The sequence below is a fragment of the Panthera onca genome, chromosome C2 (genome assembly GCF_046562875.1).
Source record: "Panthera onca isolate mPanOnc1 chromosome C2, mPanOnc1 haplotype 2, whole genome shotgun sequence".
Classification (NCBI taxonomy): Eukaryota; Metazoa; Chordata; class Mammalia; order Carnivora; family Felidae; genus Panthera; species Panthera onca.
The window spans coordinates 1,274,019-1,296,585 of record NC_138347.1 but is presented as its reverse complement, the minus strand read 5'-3'; the positions used below and the strand labels follow the sequence as shown (position 1 = coordinate 1,296,585).

The following is a 22,567-nucleotide window of genomic DNA, read 5'->3' as shown; positions in this document are numbered from 1 at the left end:
CGTCTGAGACCAGAGCGTTGTCTTGTTTCTTGGAGGCTGATTTTTTCTGTTCACATGTGGGTGTTTTGTACTTTTTCAAAAATGAAAATAAAAGACCACATTATTCAGGAATCCAGACCGGACGGACCAAAAGATGGGACAGACCCTGGTGTGGGGGGAGGGGGGAGCAGCCGCCTCGTCGGAGCCCCTGCTGTCCTGCGAGGTCCCTGTGTGTTCTCCGTGTGTCTGTCCATAAGGGGCGCGAGGTTGCCCCCAATGCTGGGAGCTGCAAGGCCGCCCAGGCTGCCCGCACTCTGGCCAGGCCAGACCGGGCCGCGCTCTGGGCTTCTGTGGGCGGCACCGGGTGCCCAGAGACCTTCCCAAGCGCGTGAAGCGCCTCCGTGGGCGCATGGGGGTCAGTGTGCCTCCTTCCGCAGGGGCTGTCTCTGGAGTGCCGCCTGATTCGTGTCCCCAGACTGCGTCCCCAGCCTGGGTGCCCTCACCTCGGGGGCTTTCCGGACCCCTCCCTGCTACTTTCTAGACCTGTACGAACATGCGAGTGACTGAGTCCCCCCGGGGCGTGACGAGGGGTCCTGCTGCCCGGGGCGGCTTCCCTAGGCCACAAGGACCCGAGCGCTGACCATCTGTGGGGGGTTCCTCTTCTTTGACTCTTGGGGACACTGAGGCACTCGGACAGAGAGGGGTCGCTTTTCCCTGTTGACTAGCAGGTTTCAGGCCCGGGAAACAGACGTTGAGACACTTTACAGGGAGCGGCTCCAGTCGTGGCTCCGGCACCCCCCAAGGTGTGGCCTCCGCCTCAGGGTGGCCTAGTTGAGGAGCAGTGGTGCTGGGGGCTGGGGCAGCCCAGAAGGAGCCTCGGTGCCCACAGACACCCTGTGTCGCCCAGCTGGGCAGCTGACCCCTGTTCCCCAAGGCTCGGGCCGCGGCTGCCCAAGCAAACTCCTGGGACTCCCCGGCCCGACCCAGCACAGACGGGTGTTTTGGTCTGGGGCTGCCTCGGCCGCAGCGTCGACTAGATGGGGTGCTTTGCATGGACCGTAAGGAGCGGCTTCCTGGGGCCTCGGCCAGCCAAGTGCTTTCAGAAGTGTCGCACCCGACCTAAAGACACTTGTGTCTCACCCACTGGAAATGGGTTGTCCCCTTCTTCTCTGTCCCCACCGGCAACTGGGTGATTATCCAACCTCAGCGACAGGCACAGGCTCCGCCACACGAGCCGGACAGGACCCTTTACACGGAGCCAGTAGGAGCCCCCGGGCCCAGACCCCACAGCGAGCGTCCCAGGAGCTGGGCCTGCTGCAGCCGTGGTGGAAGAGGGGTCGAGGGGAGCCTGGTCTACACCACAGAGCTGTCTGTGCATGAGCGTGCATGTACGTGAGCCTGCGTGCACGTGCAAGTGTACACACACGTGAGTGAGCGAGCGTGCTCAAGTGCGAGCGTGCATATGAACGGGACACATGTGCACGTGCGAGTGTGTGAGCGTGCACCCGCGAGCGTGAGGCCGTGATGTGTGTGACAGTGGCCGGTACGCAGCACGTGCAGGCTGCTCCCCGGGGCCGCGCTGCTGTGTCCGGGGAAGGTTAACCGTGTGACGTTCTAGCAGTGCTCCCAGGTGACCGTGGCCTCTGGAAGGTGGCAGGAGGGGCGGGGTCTGGAGTGTGAGGGCACAGGTGGGGCATGGGGGGTGCAGGGCCGCCCTGCTGAGTCGGGGTGTTGGGGGGGAGGGGGAGCCGGCCGCCTCCCACTCCCGGTTCTGCCTGGAAAGGCGAGTCGGGCCAGTGGGTGCGGGGCTGGCCTTGCCGGAGGGGGCCCAGGGAGTAACTGAGCGCACGGGGCCACCTGGGGGGACCAGGGAGCTGCCCCCCAGCAGAGCAGCCCGGGGTGCCCTCCCCACACGAGCAGGAGAAGAGAGGGCCTTGGAATTCCTGTCCTGAGATTTTCCAGAGACATTTTAGGCATAAAATCACATTAGTGAATCTTCAAGCAAAGAGACGATTCTCTGGGCATTTCTGAGAATTCGGAGCATCGTGGGGATTAACGCTGGGAACGGGGCCTCTCGGAGACACAGATGTTTGCATATGGATGTCCCCGTCTGCTGGGGGGGGGGGGGGGGACATGGCGTTCCACTGTCCTGAAACTCGAGTTCCCAACTCTGACAGCCAGGCTCTGCCCTCTGGATGGCAGTTAACTGATTGTGTCCTCAGTGCTCTGAGCTGGGGACAGTCGGGGACACGTCTTCAGGGCTCTTACCACAGCTGCTAGACTGCTGAACCCAACTCTGGGGGAGGAGGGGTCCAGCCACAGCCTGGAGCACACCGGGTTCAAGGGGATGTGGGATCTGGTGTAGAGTGTGGTGGTAAAACCAGTGTGTGTGTGTGTGGGGGGGGGGGGGTGTCTGTGTGTGTGTGGTTGTGTTGTGTGTGTGTGGTTTGTAGTGTGTGTCGTGTGTGTGTGTGGTGTGTGAGTGCACGTGAGCGTGCATGAGCAAGCATATTTGCACAAGTGAGCAAGGACATTTGTGTAAGCGTCGCTGGGGAGCCTCCCCTCCCCCCAGAAGAGGCCAGAGCACCAGCCCCGCCCCCCCCGCCCCCCCCCCCCGCGGGAGCCCAATGTGGCCCAGAGCCGGCAGCGGCACCTCCAGCCTCGCCAGCCAGTAGTCCTGCTGCGCGTCCGGGGGGGCGGGCAGCAGCTCTCGGGGTAACAGGAGCCCCCACCCCCGGGCCCCGTGCAGAGTCCGGGTAACCTGAACCACCCCCTCCCCCACCCCCGTGCAGAGACGCGGTGGTTGTGTCGGGCCCAGCACGTGGGCTCCGGGGAGAAGGACGGAGGGGCGTCCCGGGGGCACCGGAGGTCGGGGTGCTGAGGAGCGCCTGGCTCGGAGCAGGCGGGCGCCTGGCCCGTGGGTCCCCGACCACCCGCCCTCGGGGTCCTCCGTGGAGAACGTAGCCGAGGCGGCACTTGCTGCAGGGGAATTGGAACGCGGAGCACTTCTGAAGTTCCAGCGTCGCCACAGATTGGTGGCCCCAGCCAGGCTCCTCCAGGGTGCTCTCCGCCGCGGGGACGGCAGGCGCGCCCGGAGCTGCCCGGGGTGCCCTGTGTCCCCAGCCCTGCTCCCAGCAGACGGCCCCTGCCGGGCCGGGCCCCTTCTCGCGGAGGGCACCCCTAGGCCCGTGCCTCTGGCACGCGGGTCGGCGGAGGGCGCTGGGCGCGCCGCGAAGCAGTCTGCGGCTGCTTCCAAGACGGGGTGACAAGTTCGCCGGGGTGCCTGTCCCCTCGATTTAGAGGTCTGAGCCTTCTCCCTCCGCCCAGGCTGAGAAGGTGGAAGGAGCCCCCTGGAAAGGCCAACCCGAGCGGCAGGCGGCGGGCGGGGCGAGGCGGGCGGGGAGGGCGGGGCCAGGCCGGCCCCGCCCCCGGGACGCAGACACCGCCCGCGGGCCCCGGCCGAGCGCACTGCACCGATGGCTCGTGACCCCGGCGGCCGCCGGGGCCTTCTGCTGCTGCTGCTGCTGCTCACCTATGGCCTCGCGGCCGCCCAGGTTGACCTACTGAACTGGCTGTGGGCCCCTAGGACCGCTGGGCCCACGGTGGAACCGGCCTCCGCACCCCCGCGCAGCCCACACGTGCAGCCCACGGAGGAGACCGCGGCTCGCGTGGCCTTCCGGGATGACCCCACGGAGCAGGGGGGAGCCCCTGCCAGCCCTGAGCCGCCCCCGGGGAGGCTGGAGACCGGCCGGGACCCGGCTTCCGCCGCACCCACTGTCTCCACGGCGGGCCCGGACACGAAGGAGGAGAACATCGCCGGCGTCGGAGCCAAGATCCTGAACGTGGCCCAGGGCATCCGCAGCTTCGTCCAGCTGTGGGACGGCACCACTCCCAGCCAGAGCTCCACCGGGGCGGAGACGCCAGCCCCTGGGACCCCCACGGCCCCCCTCACCCTCCCGGGGCCCTCCAGCGTCCCGCCGGAGGACGGGACCACTCTCTGGCTGGGCAGTAGGGCCCTGACCTCTCCGGACACCCAGAGGACCGAGGCTGGCACCCTGCCAGGGCCCACCCAGCTGCCTCCCTCCCCCGGCGGGCCCCGGGCACCATTCAGGGAGCCCTCGGTGCCGCCATCTTCTCCAGGTAGAGCTTCTCTCTCCTCTGTGCCGGGCGGGGCCCCTCCCCGGGGGACACAGCCGTCCCCGGGGCGGCCCCACGGTCTGGACGGCGGAGGACCCTCCCCCATGGCAGCCCGTGCCCGCCGGCAGCGCCGACTCGCTGACAGCCGCAGGCCCGCGCCACATCTGCTTCCGCTGGTGACGGGTCTCCCGGGCGCCCACGCTGCCCCCTTGGCTCTGTCCTCTGACCTCCCCGCCCCGGTGTCTCCGATCCCACTCCCCGCTGTCACCGGGGACAAGGGTGCTTGGGCTCCTCACGTGGCTAACTCTGTGGGGCTTGGTCTCGCTAATAACTCCGCGCTGCCCGGGGCTGACCTGCCGACCCCCACCGGCCGCTGCCTGCCCCTGCCACCCTCCCTGCCGGTCTGCGGTCACCTGGGCATCGGGCGCTCCTGGGTGCCCAACCACCTCCGGCACGCCAGCAGCGAGGAGGTGCGGGCCGCCGCGCGGGCGTGGGGGGCCCTCCTCCGGACGCACTGCCACCGCTTCCTCGCCTGGTTCTTCTGCCTGCTGCTGGCCCCGCCCTGCGGTGCTGGCCCGCTGCCCGCCCCTCCGCCCTGCCGCCAGTTCTGCGAGGCCCTGGAGGATGCGTGCTGGAGCCACCTGGACGGGGGCGGGCTGCCGGTCACCTGTGCCTCGCTCCCGGCCCAGGAGGATGGGGTCTGCGTGTTCATTGGGCCGGGTGCAGGTAACTGGCAGGCCCATCCTCCCCGCCCTGTCCTTCCTGTCCCCTCGGGGGAACTTGGCCGTGCTGGCAGAGGCCCCCACCCCGCCCACGATGCCAAGCAAGAGGCAGAGGGGGCGTGATGCCGTTTTGCAGGCGGGAGGCTGAGCCCTGGAGTGGGAGAGAGGGCGTGTGACCCTGGCACGGTGCACGACAAGGGCCCAGGCTCGGGAGCAATCCCCGTCTGAAGGTCGTGGCTCCTTCCGTCCTCCCCGTGGCTCCAAGAGAGCCATTGACACTCGCAGTTACCGGGGTGGCGGGGGGGGGGGGGGGGTGGGGTGGTGGAGACAGAGGCATGAGGCTGTGACCTGACCTGCCAGCCAAATTCTGGCTCCTCTGGCCCATTGTGGTCCAGTGTGCATGGCTAGGGGGTGGTTCATGGAGGCTGAGGAGGCCTCCAGGGTTCGATGCTGGAGGGAGGGTTCTTGCTGCTTAGAAGGTCAAGGGGTCACAGCCGTGTGAGCAGCGGGTCTGTGGAGGTCAGGGGCTGCCCCATCTGGATCTGTGAGCTCTGGGGGCCGCTCCTGGGCCTCACCCCCCATGTGGGCTGTGCCCCATCGCCCCGTGGTGGGCAGGGGACAGGGCAGGGCCGTAACCTTAGAAAGGCCCCCCAGCTGCCTCTGCCTCCACGGGTGGGCCCCTGAACAGCGTGCCTGCTCCCGTTGACCCTCGAGGCCCCGGCCCATCCCCGTCGGGCTGTGTGTCCTGCTTCCCCTGCCCCCCACCCCACGCCCTCGGGAGCGGCCTTGGCCTGCTTCAGTCCCTGGGGTCATTGAACTTCAGAGCGGGCTGCACTGGACCCCAAGGTGGGGGGTGTCACGCTGCTGGTCCCCTCAGGGATGTGTCCCTGTGCCCACCTCCAAGGAGGAAGCGTGTGGGATGGGATGGAGGGGGACCGTGGCTGCCGCGGACGGACGAGCAGGCAGGCTGAACCCTGCGTGTGAGTGAGCAGGAGTGGCCAGGAGGTCGTCTGGCCGAGGAGCATCCTGCGTGGGGCCCTGCAGTCCCAGTGTGTGCACAGCCAAGGGCCCTGTGGCTGCCAGGGAACAAGGGCGGGAGCTGGGGCTGGGGGGGGCGGTTCTCATGCAGCAGGCAGGGCTGCGTGGGGTGTGGAATTTCTCTGACTGCAGCTGCCTCAGTCAGCCAAGTGGCCTGAAAGGGACTTCTCACTGGACATCTGCACACGTTGGCAGGGCCCCCGCCGGTCAGGGAGGCCGTGTTCCCGGCGGAATCCTGGGGAATTCCTCTGTCAGTGCTAACTGCCTGTGCCCCCTCAGGTCAGAGGTGGGGGTCAGGCCTCCATCACAGCAGGGACCCCTCCTGGGTGTGGTCTGGCGGGGCGAGGGTCCCCAGGGGAGCCAGAGCTGGGGGCTGGGGACCACCCACTGCTAGGCCACTTGATGGGGGTGGGCGGGGCGGGAGGAAGGCCCTGATCCGGAGGGAAGGGACTAAGGGGGACCCTAGTCCCCTCCTTCGTGTTGGTAACTGGTCCTCCAGCAGTGAGTGTGAGGGTCCTGGCTGAGGGACGTCCTTGGGCCACCTGGATATTGGGAGGCTGTGGGGGAGGGGGATTATGGCGGGGGGGATTGTGGGGGGGCGGTTTTCTATAGCAGAGGGAGACCCGAAGGGTGTGTGCTGCTTCTTTCCCGGGACCCCCACCAGAACTCCCCACAGAGGCTCCCCACCAAGGCACCGCCATTTCTGTCCCTTCTCTCGAGTGTGTCCTACGTGGGGGCCACAGGCTCCAGGGCAGAGATGGCCCCCACTCCCTTCACGCTGGGGCAATGGGGTGTGGACGGATCACTTGGTCCCAGCACACCAGCCCGAGCTGCAGCTCTGTCCAGCCCCTTGGAAGTGCCTCTCCTTATCTGCTTTCTTCTTATTCCCGCAGGGAGAGTTGGGGGGGAGTGGCTGGCACCAGCCCTGGACTGGGGGGGGGGGGGGGGCGGGGACAGTGCAGCCACTGGTTGGGGCCCAGGGAGGTGGTCGAGAGGAGAGGGCTGCTATGGGAGCTCCCATGATGGGGCTGGAGCTGGCCATGGGTCAGTACGCCGTTGGGGACCTGTGTCAAGTCTGTCTCTGTGGGCTTGTCTCTCAGGCCCCAGAGAAAAATAAGTAGGCCCCCCATACGGGAGAGGCTCAGCCAGCAGGGGGACTGTCCCCTGGGAAAGGGGGCACCAAGTGGGGGCATCGCCACAGCACAGTAACGTGCAGCCTGACGGTGAAGACAAGGTCATGTTCTGAGCCTGGAGCAGGTGTTGTTACGCTTGTGTACAGGGGAGAAACTGAGTCAAATGGGGATAAAGATGTGTGTGCGCTGCCCGGCTAGCAAGAGGGAGCTGGGAGCTGGACCCAGGCAGCCTAGCTCCCGGACTGGACCCAAGTGCCACATGGACGCCGGACAAGCAGAACCCCAGGCTGCGAGGACCCCAGGTGGCCGGTGGGGTCCCGTCACTGTGACGGTTCTGAGGCTGGCACTGTCTTCTGGGGACGTCTGCCCTGGACCCGCCGTGTGCTCAGGCTTCCCCACTGCTGGGCTTTGCGTCTACTGTTTAACGAAACGTGAATTCAGAAACAGTGTGGTTTAAGTGCTTCAATGACTTGAGGCCTCACTTCACTTTAAGACCAGACCAGACCACCTTCATGGAAAAATACTTAGGCTTACCTTTCACCTCTTGGCAACCTACAAATACCGTTTGAGGACGCCGACTGAGCTTCGCACAGATGCACCTGCAGTGGCTTTGGTGTCTCATTCTTTCTTGCTGGGGTATCAGGTGCCCAAATCGGTGGATGACATTGTCTGCAGGTAAGGAGGTTAGCAGCGCTTGGAATGGGGTCTCCTTGACCATCCACCCCAGGAGCACCAAGCTTACCGTTGTCTCCGGTGGTTATTCCTTCCTGCACTGAAGAACTGGTAGGACATCGTGCAGACAGGAGCTCACCTTTGGCCTCACTGAGGAGGAGCAAGATGGCGGCTGCGATTGTGCCCATGTACTGGCAGGTTGGACCCTCCATGGGGACTCATAGGACCATCTCCCTGACACCGTCCTTCCCCTTAGTGAAGGGGTTGTCCGTCCTGCCACAGGGAAGTCATTTGTGACCGCTTTCCTTTTCAGTTGAGAAATCAAATCTTGAACTATTGTTACTATTATATTTCATGTGAGCAGCTGGTCCACCCACCCACTTTCATCCACCCATCCATCCATCCACTCACCCACCCATCCGTCCATCTATCCATCCACTCACCCACCCACCTATTCACCTATCTATCCATCCACCCACACATCCATCCACCCACCCACCCATTCATCCATCTATCCATCTACCCACCCATCTATCCACCCACTCATCCATCCATCCATCCATCCATCCATCCATCCATCCATCCGTTCACCCACCCACTCACCCCATCCATCCATCCACCCACCCATCCATCCATCTATCCACCCATCCATTCACCCATATGTCCATCCATCACCCATCCATCCACCCACCCACCCATCCACCTAACCATCCATCCATCCATCCATCCATCCATCCACTCACCTATCTATCCACCCACTCATCCATCCATCCATCCATCCATCCATCCATGCACACATCCATCCATCCATCCATCCATCCATCCACTCACCCACCAACCTACTCACCTATCCATCCATCCACCCACACATCCATTCATCCACATACCCATCCATCCATCCATCCATCCATCCATCCATCCATCCACTCACCTATCTATCCACCCATTCATCCATCCATCCATCCATCCATCCATCCATCCACTCACCCACCAACCTATTCACCTATCCATCCATCCACCCACACATCCATCCATCCACATACCCATCCATCCATCCATCCATCCATCCATCATCCATCCATCCATCCATCCATCCATCCACTCACCTATCTATCCACCCACTCATCCATCCATCCATCCACCCACCCACCCACCCACCCATCCACCTAACCATCCATCCATCCACTCACCCATCTGTCCACCCACACATCCATCCATCCACCCATCCATCCATCCATCCATCCATCCATCCATGCACACATCCATCCATCCATCCATCCATCCATCCACTCACCCACCAACCTATTCACCTATCCATCCATCCACCCACACATCCATTCATCCACATACCCATCCATCCATTCATCCATCCATCCATCCACTCACCTATCTATCCACCCACTCATCCATCCATCCACCCATCCATCCATCCATCCATCCATGCACACATCCATCCATCCATCCATCCATCCACTCACCCACCCACCAACCTATTCATCTGTCCATCCATCCACCCACACATCCATTCATCCACATATCCATCCATCCATCCATCCATCCATCCATCCATCCATCCACTCACCCACCAACCTATTCACCTATCCATCCATCCACCCACACATCCATTCATCCACATATCCATCCATCCATCCATCCATCCATCCACTCACCCATCTGTCCACCCACACATCCATCCATCCATCCATCCATCCATCCATCCATCCATCCATTCATCCACTCACCCACCCACCAACCTATTCATCTGTCCATCCATCCACCCACACATCCATTCATCCACATATCCATCCATCCATCCATCCATCCATCCATCCATCTGGATATCAGATCAGGTTTACCATGTGAGAATGTGATTGTCACATGTAATATGCAATTTGTTTTTGTCTTGACACCTGTCTGGAGAGAACCCACAAAGCAGGCAGTGGGGGCAGATGCTCAGCTTCACACGGTTGAGTTTTGTGTGTCAGTGATTCCAGTGTAGGATCTTGTTTGGGATCATTTCTCTTCCTGGTATACGGGCCCAGCCTCTCCCCCACTGCCATGCTGCTTTCCCTCTATGTTCTCTTTCTGATCTCCTGATTCTTGGAGTACGCAGGAGGCTCAGCAGCCCCTTCCTGTACTGGGGCCATGCGCCCAGAGAGGCTGACCTTGTGACCGGCAAGAGTGGCTGTGGGTGCTCCCTTGTCCGCTCCAAGCAGCACATCCAGTGTTCCGGGAGCCTCGGCATGTGTTCGAAGTACGTAGAACTGTTTGGGGACGCCCGCCTCCTGACAGGGCTCCTTACACAGAGGTCTGTGGGCAGCCCCACTTGGAAGGAGCAGGCTCTGCAGATATGGGCCTCAGTTCCGAGGAGGAGAGGGTGTGCAGAGAGCAGCCGGGGCTTAGAGTGAGCCTTCCTTCTCCCAAGCCCGCAAGTTCTGGCCCTGGGGGACCGCCTCTGCCTGCCATTCTCATCCCTTAGGACCACTCTGCCCCATCATCTTGTCCTCTGCTGCTTCTCTCCTGGGTTACATTTTTATCCCAGAACTAGCTCATGAGCTACGCTGGCATTGAGATGGGAGTCACACAAGAGAGAGCTGAAGCCAGCTCCGAGCCCCCTCGCTGCTGGTTTCCCGTTCCCTCTGTGGATTTGCGTACGTGCGTGTGTCCTGTGGCTGCTGTAACAAATAACCGCAAACTTAGTGGCTTAAAACAATTCAGATGTGCAACCTGATGGTTCTGGAGGGCAGAATTCCGAAATCCGTCTCACTGGGCTAAAATCAAGGTGTCTGTCCTGTGTTGCTTTTGGGGACTGCAGGGAAGAGTCCGTCCCCTGCCTTTTCCAGCTTCCGGGGGCTGCCCAAGTGCCCCTGGCTGGGAGACACACACGCTTTTAAGGATGTATGTCATTAGATCTGGTTAATCTGCCCATCTGGGGCCGAAACATTAATCACACCTGCAAAGGACCATGTGCAGGTTCCAGACGCTGCGGAATGGACATCTTGGGGCCACGGTGTGCGCACAACGTGCAGACAAGTGTGATTGTTAAAGGTGGAGCCCACGGGGTGAGAGCACGTCTCCACTTCCTAGGGTGTTCGTTAGTCTCTCAGTCCACCTTTACAGCCTTTGATATTTCCTGAAACGTTTGTTCTCAGTGTATTTTCCTCTTTGACACTGACCTTACGTTCTGCACTCACCCCAGACGTTTTTTCCTTTGTGGTTGCGACTGTATGTAACAACATGACGGGTCCGGAGCTTTCTTTAGACACTTCATGAGGTTCAGGGAGCCTCTGCCCATCTGTCTCACTGAGGTCCTTATGTTCTATTCTAACAAGAAAGTAGGATGAGACAGTGTCTCGGGGACCTTCTCCACCGTTGTTGGGTGTATGTGGCTGATAACTGGCTCGTCTCATCTCGGTGGATTGTCAGAAAGTGTCCCACTTGCCCCCACCCCCACACACGCACAGCCTCCCCCGCTGTCAACAGCCTCCACCTGACTTGTGTGTTTATTGCCATCTATGAACCTGCACTGACACCTCATCACCCAGAGTTCGTAGTTTCCACTGGACTCGCTCTTAGTGGTGCGTGTTGTGTGGGTTTGGACAAATGTGTAACGACAGCTGTCCACCGTCACGGCGTTGTAATGAGGAGGGAGTGTTTTCACTGCCCTAAAAGCCTCCGCCTTCTATCCATTTATCCACACCACCCCCACTACCTCTGGCAACCCCTGACCTTGCTGTTGCCTCCATGGTCCCGCCTTTTCCAGGGCGTCGCACAGATAGAATCGTACAGGATGCAGCCTTTTCAGATTGGCTGCTGTCTCTTAGTGGGATGCACCTGCGGACCCTCCGTGTCTTCGTGGCGTGACGGCCCACTCCTTCTTAGCGCCGAATACCATCCCGTCGTCTGGACGCACCCGTGTGTTTGCCCATCACCTCCCGAAGGGCACCTTGGTTGCTTCCAAGGTCTGGCAGTTATGAATAAAGCTGCTGTAAACATCCGCCTGCGGGTTGTCGTGTGGACGTGAACGTTCACCTCCTCTGGGTAGACCTCAAGGAGCACGACCGCTGGGTCGCATGGTCAGAGGGTGTTCGGTTTTGTAAGAAACCGGCAAACCTTCCTCCGCGGCGGCTGCCCCTCTCTGCTTTCCCGCCAGCAGTGAGGGAGCGTTCCTTCTGCTCCGCGTCCCCGCCAGCGATCCGTGTTGTCGGGGTTCCGGGTTGTGGCCGTTCTCACGGGTGCACGGTGACGTCGTTGTCGTTTTCATTTTCTTTCTTTTTTTTTTTTAATATGAAATTTATTGTCAAATTTGTTTCCGTACAACACCCAATGCTCATCCCAACAGGTACCCTCCTCATTTTCATTTCCCTGATGACGTGTGACGTCTGTATGTCTTCTCTGGTGAGGTGTCTCTTCGGGTCTTTGGCCTACTTTTTAATCGGGCTGTCCGTTTTCTTATTGCTGAGTTTTAAGTGTTTGTGTATTTTGGATATATCTTCTTTTATCAGATATACGTGTTGCAAATATTTCTCCCAGCCTCTGGCTTGTCTGCTCATCTCTTACCAGTGTCTTTCGCGGAACAGAGATTTTACATTTTGACGCAGTCCAGCTTATCAGTTAGGTTGTACCTTTGGTGTTGTATCTAAAACGTCGTCCCCCTGTCCAAGGTCCCCGAGGATTTCTCCTGTATCGTCTTCCAGGGGTTCGATAGTTTTGCATTCTACGTTTGGGTCTGCGATCCGTTGTGAGTGAACTGTTGTGAACAGTGTAAGGTCTGCGTCCAGATTCCCCTTTGAGCGCCCCTTGTGGAAGAGACTCTTAGCCCCCTTGATTGCCTTTGCTCCTTTGTCAGGGATCCGTCGGCTGTCTCTGTGTGGCTCTCCTTCTGGGTTCTCCGTTCTGTCCTATGGATCGATTTGTGTGTCCTTTCTCTACCACCACACTGTCTTGATCACTGTAGTTTTACAGTGAGTCCTGAAGTCAGTAGTGTCGGTCCTCCAACTTTGTTCTTTTTCAACATCGTGTTGGCTATTCTGGGTGTTTTGTCTCTCTATAAACTTTAGAATCGGTTTGTCAATAGCCACAAAATGATTTGCTGGGGTTTTAATGGGGATCACATTCAATCTACAGACAGACCGAGTTGGGAAGAACTGACATCTTCACAGTATTGAGTCTTCCTATCCATGAACATGGAATATCTCTGCGTTTATTTAGGTCTTTAATTTAGTTCAGCAGAGTCTTATAGTTTCCCTCACGTAGATGTTGCACATATATTTGTTATATTTACACCTAAGTAACTAATCTGTGGGAAAGCTAATGTGAATGGTATTATGTTTTGCAAATCCTGCTTGCTCATTACTGGTATATAGGAAAGTGAATTTTGTATATTAATCTTGTATCTTATAAGCTTGCTATAATCACTTATTAGTTCCAGTGATTTTAGGGCCGTGGCCTTCAGAGGCTTACTCCCGATGGGAACCATGAGGCATTTCACGGAGAGAAAGAAGGAGCCGTCTGTGAGTCGCTGGTCTCCACGGGGCTGCCCCTGTAGCATGCTGCTGTCTTTCAGCCCAGGACAACAGCGGCTGGTGCATCTTGCATTCTGAATTAATTTGGAGAACTTCTAGCCGCCCGGGAGGAAGGGCAGTGGTGGGCATATCCACGTGTAACTCTGAGGACAGCTGAGTCAGGACAGCAGGGCCATTAGCACACAGGCCGCTGAGAGTCCTGTTTTCTTCATCTCAGAACATCTCCCTGAGTGCACCCTCAGGCCCCGGGAACTTCTGATATGAAGGGACGATCACAGCAGCCACCATCTTGGTGGCCAGCAGTGTCTGTCTTTGAGCGTCAAGGGACCGCTGTCCTCCCGGAGCCCGGCGTCTTCGCGGAAGGCCCCCCCGCCCCCCACTTCCCATCGGCATGAGGGTCTTGCCTGTGAGCCTCGGGGGACCCCGGGTGGCTGGTGGTGCTGCCTACCGGGCGCGACGTCAGGCCCGTGCAGGGTGCAGAGGCCCACCCCTGCCCGGGAGCGCCAGGCCTGGCAGGAATCCAAAGTGCATGTCCTCATGTGGGTGGTGTCTGTCTCTCTTCTGTTTTCATGCTTTGTTCTCAAAGAGCTCTTTGAAAGACAGAACTTGCCTTAGGAAGTCGGGGTTCAGTATTTCTTCCCCCTGCTCTGACCTGGGAAGTCCCAGGTCAGCCTGGCCCTGCGGCTCAGGGACAGACCCCAGGTCCCCATCACACACAGACAGACGCACACATATCCGAGCGCACGGTCACAGGCTCGCTCGCCACGGTCCTCGGGACATCTGCGCGTCGGCAGCCCCTTCCCAGAAGAGCGTCTCCCCCGTGTGAGTCACACCTCGGAGGTCGACCACACCCGGACAGTAGGTGGGGGTCTTGAGAGAAAAGGCTTCGGGTCGGGGCCCTTGGCTGGACCGTGGCTCCAACCACGGTGGACTGGGCTCCGCCTGGTAAAGTGGGTGTGCGTGCAGGAAGCCACCAACGTATAGGTGTCTCCTTGAACGGGTGTGTGCCCCCTCCTGTGTCCGGCAGTGACCGGGCTCCCTGGACAGAGAGGTGGGCCCTGCCCTCTGCCCCCAGCACCTGGCACTCCTGGTCCGAGGTCGTCGGGCTTGCATGCCTTGGAGGCGTTCTCCTCAGTGCTACACCTGCAGGCTCAGGCAGGTACAGGTGCATGGCCAAGTCAGGCCCTGCTGGGGCCCAGGACCAGGTCGTGGAGAGCAGGGCCTGTGTCCCTCCCCCGCCCCGACAGCAGCCTCTGGTCCTACCTGGAAGGGTGAGAAATGAGGGAGAACACCGGGCACCATGGCCGTGTCCCCGGCCTAGACCAGAGCTCACGTGCTCTAGGACACCGAGGAAGAGGGTGCTTGAGCAGAAGGGAGGGCCGTCCAGTGTGAGCATCCGTTGGTGAAGGAGATCACGTTCTCCCCAGTGGCTCATCCACCACGTGGCCCCTCTCCAGGTCAGGGTGGCTGTGGCACTGCAGCGTGGACACCGTGGGAGGGGAGGGAAGCCCCTGGCAAACCTGGGGCACTTGAGTGGGATTCGCCTACGAGCAGGCGCAGGACACAGGACTGGTTCAAGCCAGGACAGCCCAGCCTCCCGTTCTGATTTTCTACCCCCAGGGCTTTGATTAGTTTCCAGGCCGGTTCGTAACATAGTAAAACCACAGGGAGCTGCTTGGCGTTCAGCTTTCTCTCCTCTGTAATGCAGTCAGCACCCCGGGCAGGTGCCTCGACTGGTGCCGGAGTATTGTTCCCGCTGTCCGAGGGTGGGCATGGGGGTCGTGGAGGTGGAGTGGGGCCTGAGCATGGGGCGCGGATGGGGCGCAGCCCCCGGCACCCTCCGCGGGCTGCCCCACCACATCCTCGCCCCCCCTGGTTGGGGCGGTTCCCGTGGCGTCCCCCTTGGGCCTGTGAGCCACAAGCCCCGGCCCCGGGAGGGTGCCCGGAGAGGCGGGGCAGGTGCCAGGCGGGTGGGGAGCCCCTCGTGACTCAGTGTCCCCCTGGCACCCTGCCTGCTTGGTCTCTCCCACGCGCAGCCTCACCGGGGTCTCCCTCCTCTTTGCAGAGAGCCTGGGCACGGAGGTGGGGCTCCTGCAGCTGCTCGGAGAGCCGCCTCCCCAGCAGGTCACCCAGGTGGACGACCCTGACGTCGGGCCGGCCTTCGTCTTCGGCCCGGATGCCAACAGCGGCCAGGTGGCCCGGTACCACTTCCCCAGCCCGTTCTTCCGCGACTTCTCACTGTTCTTCCACGTCCGGCCCGCCACCGAGGGCGCGGGGGTGCTGTTCGCCATCACGGACGCGGCCCAGGCGGTGGTCTCCGTGGGCGTGAAGCTGTCGGCCGTGCGTGACGGGCAGCAGCACATCCAGCTCCTGTACACCGAGCCCGGCGCCACCCGCACCCGCACGGCCGCCAGCTTCCGCCTGCCCGCCTTCACCGGCCAGTGGACGCGCTTCGCACTCAGCGTGGACGGCGCGACCGTGGCGCTGTTCGTGGACTGCGAGCTGTTCCAGAGGGTGCCCTTGGTGCGCTCCCCGCGGGCCCTGGAGCTGGAGCCCGGCGCCGGCCTCTTCGTGGCCCAGGCTGGAGGAGCAGACCCCAGCAGGTTCCAGGTAAGCTGACAGCCACCGCTGGTGTGGGGACCGGCCCTGGTGTGGGGGTCTGGCCACCGGGTCAAGGGACGGTCTGCCTCCTGCCTTGTGCAGCAGCGCCAGGGAGAGGACCGCCCGCGGGGCGGGGCCGCCGGCCGCTTGAGTGCAGGCCCCGGTTGGGGATGTGGTGGAAGTCTCGGAGGCCCCCCGGCACCGACCCCTTCCCAACTGGACCCCATCCGCGGCACACGAGAGCCCCTCCGTTGTGCGTGGTGCCCGCGGTGACCCCGGGGTCCGGGCCCCCCTGCCCCACGGGGCAGACGGGAGTCGGCATCCCGGCCCAGCCACGTGAGCTGTGCACGTGGCGTGGCCCTGAGCGTGGGCTGTTGTGGGGGCGGGCTGCACCCTGGAGGGCGCACTCACCCGCCCCGTCAACGTGCCGATGACCTTATTTTCACCAAACTGCTCAGCAGGCCCTCAGCGCGGCTTCCGAGCAGCGAGGGCAGAATTTCGCCAGGGCAACTGGCTCGTGGCGGTCCCGCCATGTCCTCGGGGAAGCCCCCACCCCTAGGCCTGGCCTCGGCCTTTCATTCTGGGGGCAGGCGGATCCCAGAGCCTGGAGGGGGTCTTTCTCCCGGGCCCTCAGCGCCCACGCTTGTTGGAAACTTGAGCCGGACTCCCCGCCTCCCGTGAACATCGCGCGGACACCCTCCACGGGCACTGAGCCACAGACCCCCAAACCCTGACACTGGAGCCAGCCGGCGGCTAGAGCGTCCCCGCTCAGCGGTCCAGACAGGGGCCCCTGTGTGTGCTGAAAGGGGCCGTGTCCCCGGGGGACAGAAAGTTAATTATTGCCTAGAGAAAGGCTGCTTCATGAAAGTTGTTCTAAGTCCTGGTGACCTGGGTGCTGAAAGCTGACCTTTCGCCTCTGGCAGGAACTTTAACCCTTCGGGTCTGGGAGCCAGCAGGACTTTGATACGAAACTGGGCCTCTTTGTGTTTTCGCTTTGATCCTCAAACGTGATTAACTGCAAAGAAGTCAGAGCCGTCTGTCGAGGCGGGGGCTGTGTCCACTGGCTGTTTGTCGTGTGACTTCCCGGGAAGCGGAGGACAAAAAAGCGTCCCGTGTGTCCCCACGTCTCTAACACTTCAGCAGAAAGGCTGCCTGTGTGCGGGTGGGGACAGGGTTGCCCGGGTCACCACTGTCGCGGGTGAGGACGCCCGGCGCCTCCTCCCTGTGCCTCATCGGGGCTGCGTGTCACGTGTGCAAAACACATTCGCCACTCGAAATAGGCAGATGGTGTCTGGGTGTTTTAACTTGCATTTCTCGGTTGCTAGTGTAGACAGACTTAGATTTTTTTTTTTTTACATGGCTTTTGGCTATTTGCATTTCTTCTTTTGTGACTGGCCCATTTATGGTCTTTGCACTTTTGTCTTGGGGGTTCAATAATTTCTTATTGACTTTTACAAACTCTTTATATGTGAAAGAAAATGGTCCTTGGTTTTGTGCACTTAAAGTTTTAGCTCTCAGTTTGTCACTTGCGTTTTCACCGTGTCACTTTTTTGTTCAAACCGTTGAGATATTTAAAGTGTTTACGTGGAAGAGGCCCACGGCGTGTACTATCGTGGCCAAGTCTCTGAAGGTGAGGAAGACAGGACTCCTGGAGCAGGGTGTAGGCTCCTCCGTCGGCGCTGGGCTGTGGCCTGCTTGCCCCGGGTGGCTGCTTGACTTCCAGCCGACTTCGCTTGTGTCACATGCACCTGAGCCAAGTCTCCTTATGTCCCCACGGACTAGAGGCTTCAGGAATTTTCTGTGTGGGTGTTTGAACGGATTCCAGCTGGCCGAGAGAAGCTTGTCGAATAGGAGACAAATCGGTTTAGCACTGGGTTTTGCAGACTTTCTGAATTGAAGTTCCTGGAGAAGAATCACTCACGTCACGTGATTTACAAGATTTGGCAGAAGCGAGCTCGGGGCTTAGGGCGCCGGGAGGAAGCTGGGCGGCGTCTCCTCCGGCCCCTCCCGGGCGGTCCAGGCGGGTCCGGACAGAACCTTGATTGTTTGCCTCTGGTCGGAAAACCTGGTCTCTTCGGGCTTATTCTTCTTCTTGAGTCCCTTTTGGTAGTAAGCGTCTACTGGGAAGTCCTGCCTTCCGTGCAGTTCGGACAGTGCCTGCCTTATTGCCAACCCTTTCGGCCGTCGTGTGCCTTTTCATTCTTTTAACCGTTTCTAAAGCTCTGCGGCCGCGTCTCCCTCGACTTGCTCCTGCTTCTCCTGCTCTGTGCAGCTCCTCCCTGGGGCCACCGGGGGGGGGGGGGGGGCTTCTGCGGGTGCCCCCCTGCCTTCCCGGAGGCTGTGCTCCAGCCGCCGCACCTCATGCCGAGCGCTCACCTACCTTGTTCGACGGGGACTTCCCCCCGCACGCGGCCTCGTGGGCCACGTTATACAGAGATAAGCGCCCCGTCCACTGAAGCCAGGAGGGTGCCCCGCAGCCACGGCAGGCTCGACGCCCGGGATGGCCGGGAAAGTGTCGTCAGGGGCCTGTGGCCCCCAAGCCCAGCACCCAGACCCGCCCCTCCTGAGCGAGGGAGAGCCGGGCGCCCCGGTCACTGCCATCCCCCACCCGACACCCCTCCTACGACATGCACCGTGCTCACCTGACGTGACGCACAGTAGGACGGCCTCGACGTGATGCCGCCACATCCCTGCCATTTCCTGCCACGACTGGGGGAGAGAGAGGAGCAGCCTGTGGTGGAAGCGCTTGCCCGGACGCGACCCCCCGAGAAGGAACCAAGAGGAAGCAGACGGTGTCGTGCTGGCGGCCAGGGTGACACAAGCAGGCGGTCAGGAGCCACCGGGGCCGGGGCCCGAGGAAGCGGGGCAGCCACAGCGCAGCCGGCGTGGGTCACGGGACGGGGGGGGGTCCGGCCCGGAGCGCCACCAGCCACCTCCCCCCCACGGGCTCACTCAGCCCCCCGCCCGCGACCAGGCAGCGCTTCCCGGCGGGGCCCCGAGGCCGGGTCAAGGCCACCTCCGAGAATCCGGGGGGCCCAGGGAGGCAGCCCGCGGCCAGTGACCTCAGTGACAAGCGTGCGCAGCACGGGGTTCTCATTGTGCGACTCGGCCGCGCAGCCGGCAGCGTGGCAGCGACGGGACACGTTCCAGACGGTTAACAAAGTGCGACGTCTCCAGATTCCACGTCTGCTTCCAGGTCCGTCCGATATTTGCCGTGTGTCTGTGGCTTTTGCACCACTGACGTCTTCCCCGCTAAACGTGTCCCCGGGGAAGCGCGTGCGGCTCCCGGAGCAGCGGCCGGAGCCAACACTGCCCTCCCTGCCGCGTCCCCCGCGGGCAGCCTGGCGAACAGCCTCAGCTGCTGGCAGCCCGGAGCCTCGAGGGACGGGTCTGTGGGGACGGTCACGGCGGAGGTCCGGCCCCCTGACCCCTCCTGCCGGGAGCGCCCATGCCCTCCCCTCATGGCCGCCACCCCCAGGGCACCCTGCTGCCCTGCGGAGAGCTCGACCTTCTAGAATTTAACACCCACCCTGTGCTGTCCTTGCGTCTTCAAACTCGGTCACCTGGGCGACCCTGTCCCTCCTTCAACAGGACTGAGGTCGAGAACTTGCATCCCCAGCACGATGCCAGTGCTGACCCCTGATCTGACCCCTGCATTTTTACAGGACGGCCCAGATTTCCCGTGGGCGATGGTGCCCCCAGGAACCTGGCTGGTGGAGGGCACCTGTGTGTATGGAAGGACAGGGGCCTCGCTGCAACGCTCCCTGCTCCTGGTCTGCACACTTGTGCTCACGTGCACACCCCTCTCTCACCACACCCGCACACGTGTTTACATGCACACGCGTGCTCTCGTACGATGCTCTCACTGCATGCGCACGTATGTGCACACGTTCATGCACACGGGCACACGCCTGCTCTCACACCCTTGTGCACTCGCCTCACATTGGCACACGCTCTCTCACGTGCTGTCACTGCATGCACACATCTGCTCACACGCACACATGTGTACGTTCACATGCACGCACGTGCTCACGCATAACCCATCCACACAAAGCTCTCACACACGCTCACACACCTCTCCCGCGCGGCTTGGCCACCCTCCGTGGTGGTTGGACCGTCCAAGAATTTGAAGGGAGGGACACTTGTCCCTCAGATATACCAAGCACTGTCCATAGCTGACTCCCTGCACCCGGCCGTGGACTTCCTCTCGCCCTGGGCCCAGCTCCGGGGACCTGCCTGCAGCCAGTCCCTGTGCTGCCCGTCCTCCCCCTGCCACGGTTCACAGGGAGGAGCTCTCAGTAGTTGTGCCACGCGGTCGGGCAGGCCGTCCCTGAGTCCCGCTGATGGCTCTGCAGTGAGTTCCCCGGTGACCACTGTGGGGAAGGCTGGGCCCCACTCTGACCTTGCACTTTGCCGGGACGCTGCAGGGCGGCATTGCGCCTGGGGGACGGCGGCAGGAGGAGGCAGGGACCGGCGAGGGTGACTCCGGGTCTGAAGGGGCAGCAGTGGCTGCAGTGGGGGTGGCCTGCTGGGCTCGGGGTTAGACGCAGGCCACTGTTGGTGTGGTTGAAACATCTCTGGCCCCTGAGACCATGCTCTCTGTGCCGGCTCACCTTCTTCCTTAAAGAGATGGAGTTCTCAGCTCCACGCTTCCGGAAGGATGCCACCACCACCCTCCCGCAGTGAGGCCACCTAGCAGCCCGGGGACAGGCCCGTGGACAGCAACCCTGCCCCCGGCTCCCTCAGCCCCATGGTCCGGCCACCGTCCGTCAGCTTGCCTCGGAGCGCCACGAGGCCTGGACATCACTTGGCACATGCTGGTCCTCACTGCGGGTGCCCGGAAGAACCTTCTAGAACTGATGACCATCCTGAGTCCAACTGAGAACCAGGCGGCTTCCTTCTGGGCTTTGACCGCGGAGCCACGGGCAGCTCCTGCCTCTGGTCTTCCAGAACACGCTGTGGCTGGTGGGAGAACAGTGGGGATGAGGTACGTGGTCCTGCCCACGGCCACGTTTTCACCGCCTTCCGAAGTCAGCCCAGCCACAGGAAGTGACCCTCTGCCACTTGGCGCACCCCATGTCAGCTTGTGAGCCGGTGGCTGCTTTGGTGGCCCTGAGTCGTACCAGCTGCCCGTGATGGCGGCTCTTTCGTGCATACTTGCAAAGGAGGACACCGCGTGTGCGCACAGAGCACAGATCACCCACCCGCGTCCCGACTGCTCCCCGCCCGCCTCCTCAGCCGCCTCCTTCCCCTGCACGTTGGGAAAACCAGGACCTCGCGGTAACGGGAGCCGAGGGTCTCCCTCCACCCAAGTCCCGCCTGGGCCCGACCGCCCTCACCGGCCTCCCGGGAGCAGGTGCGTGTGCCTGAATGAGCACGTGTGTGCAAGGGCACGTGTGCGTAAGCACAGGGGCAGGTGCACACACATGCGTGTGCACATGCGTGTAAGCACACACCCACGCAGCACATGCATGCACACACATGGGCACGCACGCATAGCCACACACGGAGATGGGACACGGCCCCACAGGCCTCGCTGTCAGCAGTTGGGGAGTGGAGCCGGGAGTACGGAGTCTGGCAGGACTGGCCCCTGAGGTGCTCACAGCCCTGGGTAGAGATCCAGGAGTGCTTCCTGGAGGAGGCGGCCTTGGAAAGCAAGTGGAGCCCTCAAGCAGGGCTCATCTGGGGACCCACTGGGGTGTTGTTGGTTTGCTGTCACGCGCTCCTTGCTGGTGTGGAGCACGAAGGTCAGGGGACCGAGGGTCACGTGATGGAGGGAGTCTGAAGGTCATTTGGAGGAATAAACAGAACAACTGAGGTGAGTCAGCACGTGGCCTGTGGACCCGTCTGGCATCGCCTGTTCTGTGCAGGTGGGAAAGGGTTTGTTTGACACGCTGAAATGGGCGAATCGGAAGGAGACTCTTGCGACGTGGAAATGACACGATGACATTTCGGTGTTGGTAACGCTCGGAACAGCTGCGCTCGGCCCTTCACGCGCTGGCTGTGGCCGATGCCGAGCGGGTGTGCACCAGGCAGCACAGAGACCGAGGACTCCCCAGCTGGCCCCTTACGGAGAAGCTCTGCCGACCCCTGACCCAGGCCCTTCCATTACGTCTCAGGATTGACCGAGTGTGGTTTCTACTTGGGAAAAAGGCGCCGGAGAAAATCCCAGTGGGTTAAATGTTGAGTAAAAAACAAAGCAAATACTAGAAACCGCGTGTGTGGACACTCACCGTTTCCAGGCAGGGAAACCTGTTAGAAAGCGGCCCCGGTAGCCTCTCGTGCCTGAGGGCGAGCGAGGTCTCAGCCGAGCCGATTCAGGGCTCGAAAGTCAGCGAGGGCCACACGGACTCCGCTGGGCCGCGCTGCGTATGCCCTGGGGCTTCTTCAGTCTTGCCTGCTGCTTTTCAGTCACGGGCTCTGCCGGTCCCCAAAATAGCCGGGGCCACGCGCGGCTCTCCCGTCCCCGTCACCGCCTCCCCGAGGCCCCGTCCCTCCAGGTCTGCGCTGGCGACCCTGCCTCACGCGGCACTGACCGGGAGAGCGGCCTCCGTTCCCCGTCCCCTCACGCAAGTGCCTTTGGAGCCCCAGTGGGAGCGACCCGAGGGCCCTCCCGTCTCCAAGACGGCCTCGTCCTGGACCTCGGTCGGCTCCGTGACCCCGCTGAGATCCTCAGCAGCGCCAGGCTCCGAGCCGGGCGCCGGCGTGGCCGTGCCGACTGCCTCGGGGCCTACGGTGACCGCTCTCCCCCTCTGCCTTT

At 61.7% G+C, this 22,567-nt stretch overlaps 1 protein-coding gene and 1 long non-coding RNA gene across 6 annotated transcripts in view; one reads left to right on the top strand and one right to left on the bottom strand.

Moving 5' to 3' along the window:
- Positions 1 to 22,567, top strand: part of COL18A1 (collagen type XVIII alpha 1 chain) — a 91,232-nt gene that overhangs the window by 36,712 nt on the left and 31,953 nt on the right. For 2 of the 5 annotated variants that reach the window (XM_078452652.2, XM_078452651.2), the window contains exons 1-2: positions 3,429 to 4,842; positions 15,272 to 15,816. In XM_078452652.2, the coding sequence (XP_078308778.2) occupies positions 3,456 to 4,842; positions 15,272 to 15,816 (1,932 nt within the window). In that variant the 5' untranslated portion in view covers positions 3,429 to 3,455. Of the gene's footprint in view, positions 1 to 3,428; positions 4,843 to 15,271; positions 15,817 to 22,567 lie in introns of those variants that run through there. The other 3 variants (XM_078452655.2, XM_078452653.2, XM_078452654.2) reach the window with 2 other exon arrangements.
- On the bottom strand, positions 7,150 to 22,562 carry LOC145715738 (uncharacterized). The gene is made up of 3 exons (XR_014138151.1): positions 18,450 to 22,562; positions 7,544 to 7,678; positions 7,150 to 7,426 (listed from the first exon to the last, which is right to left on the bottom strand). It is a non-coding gene; the product is annotated as an uncharacterized LOC145715738 (long non-coding RNA).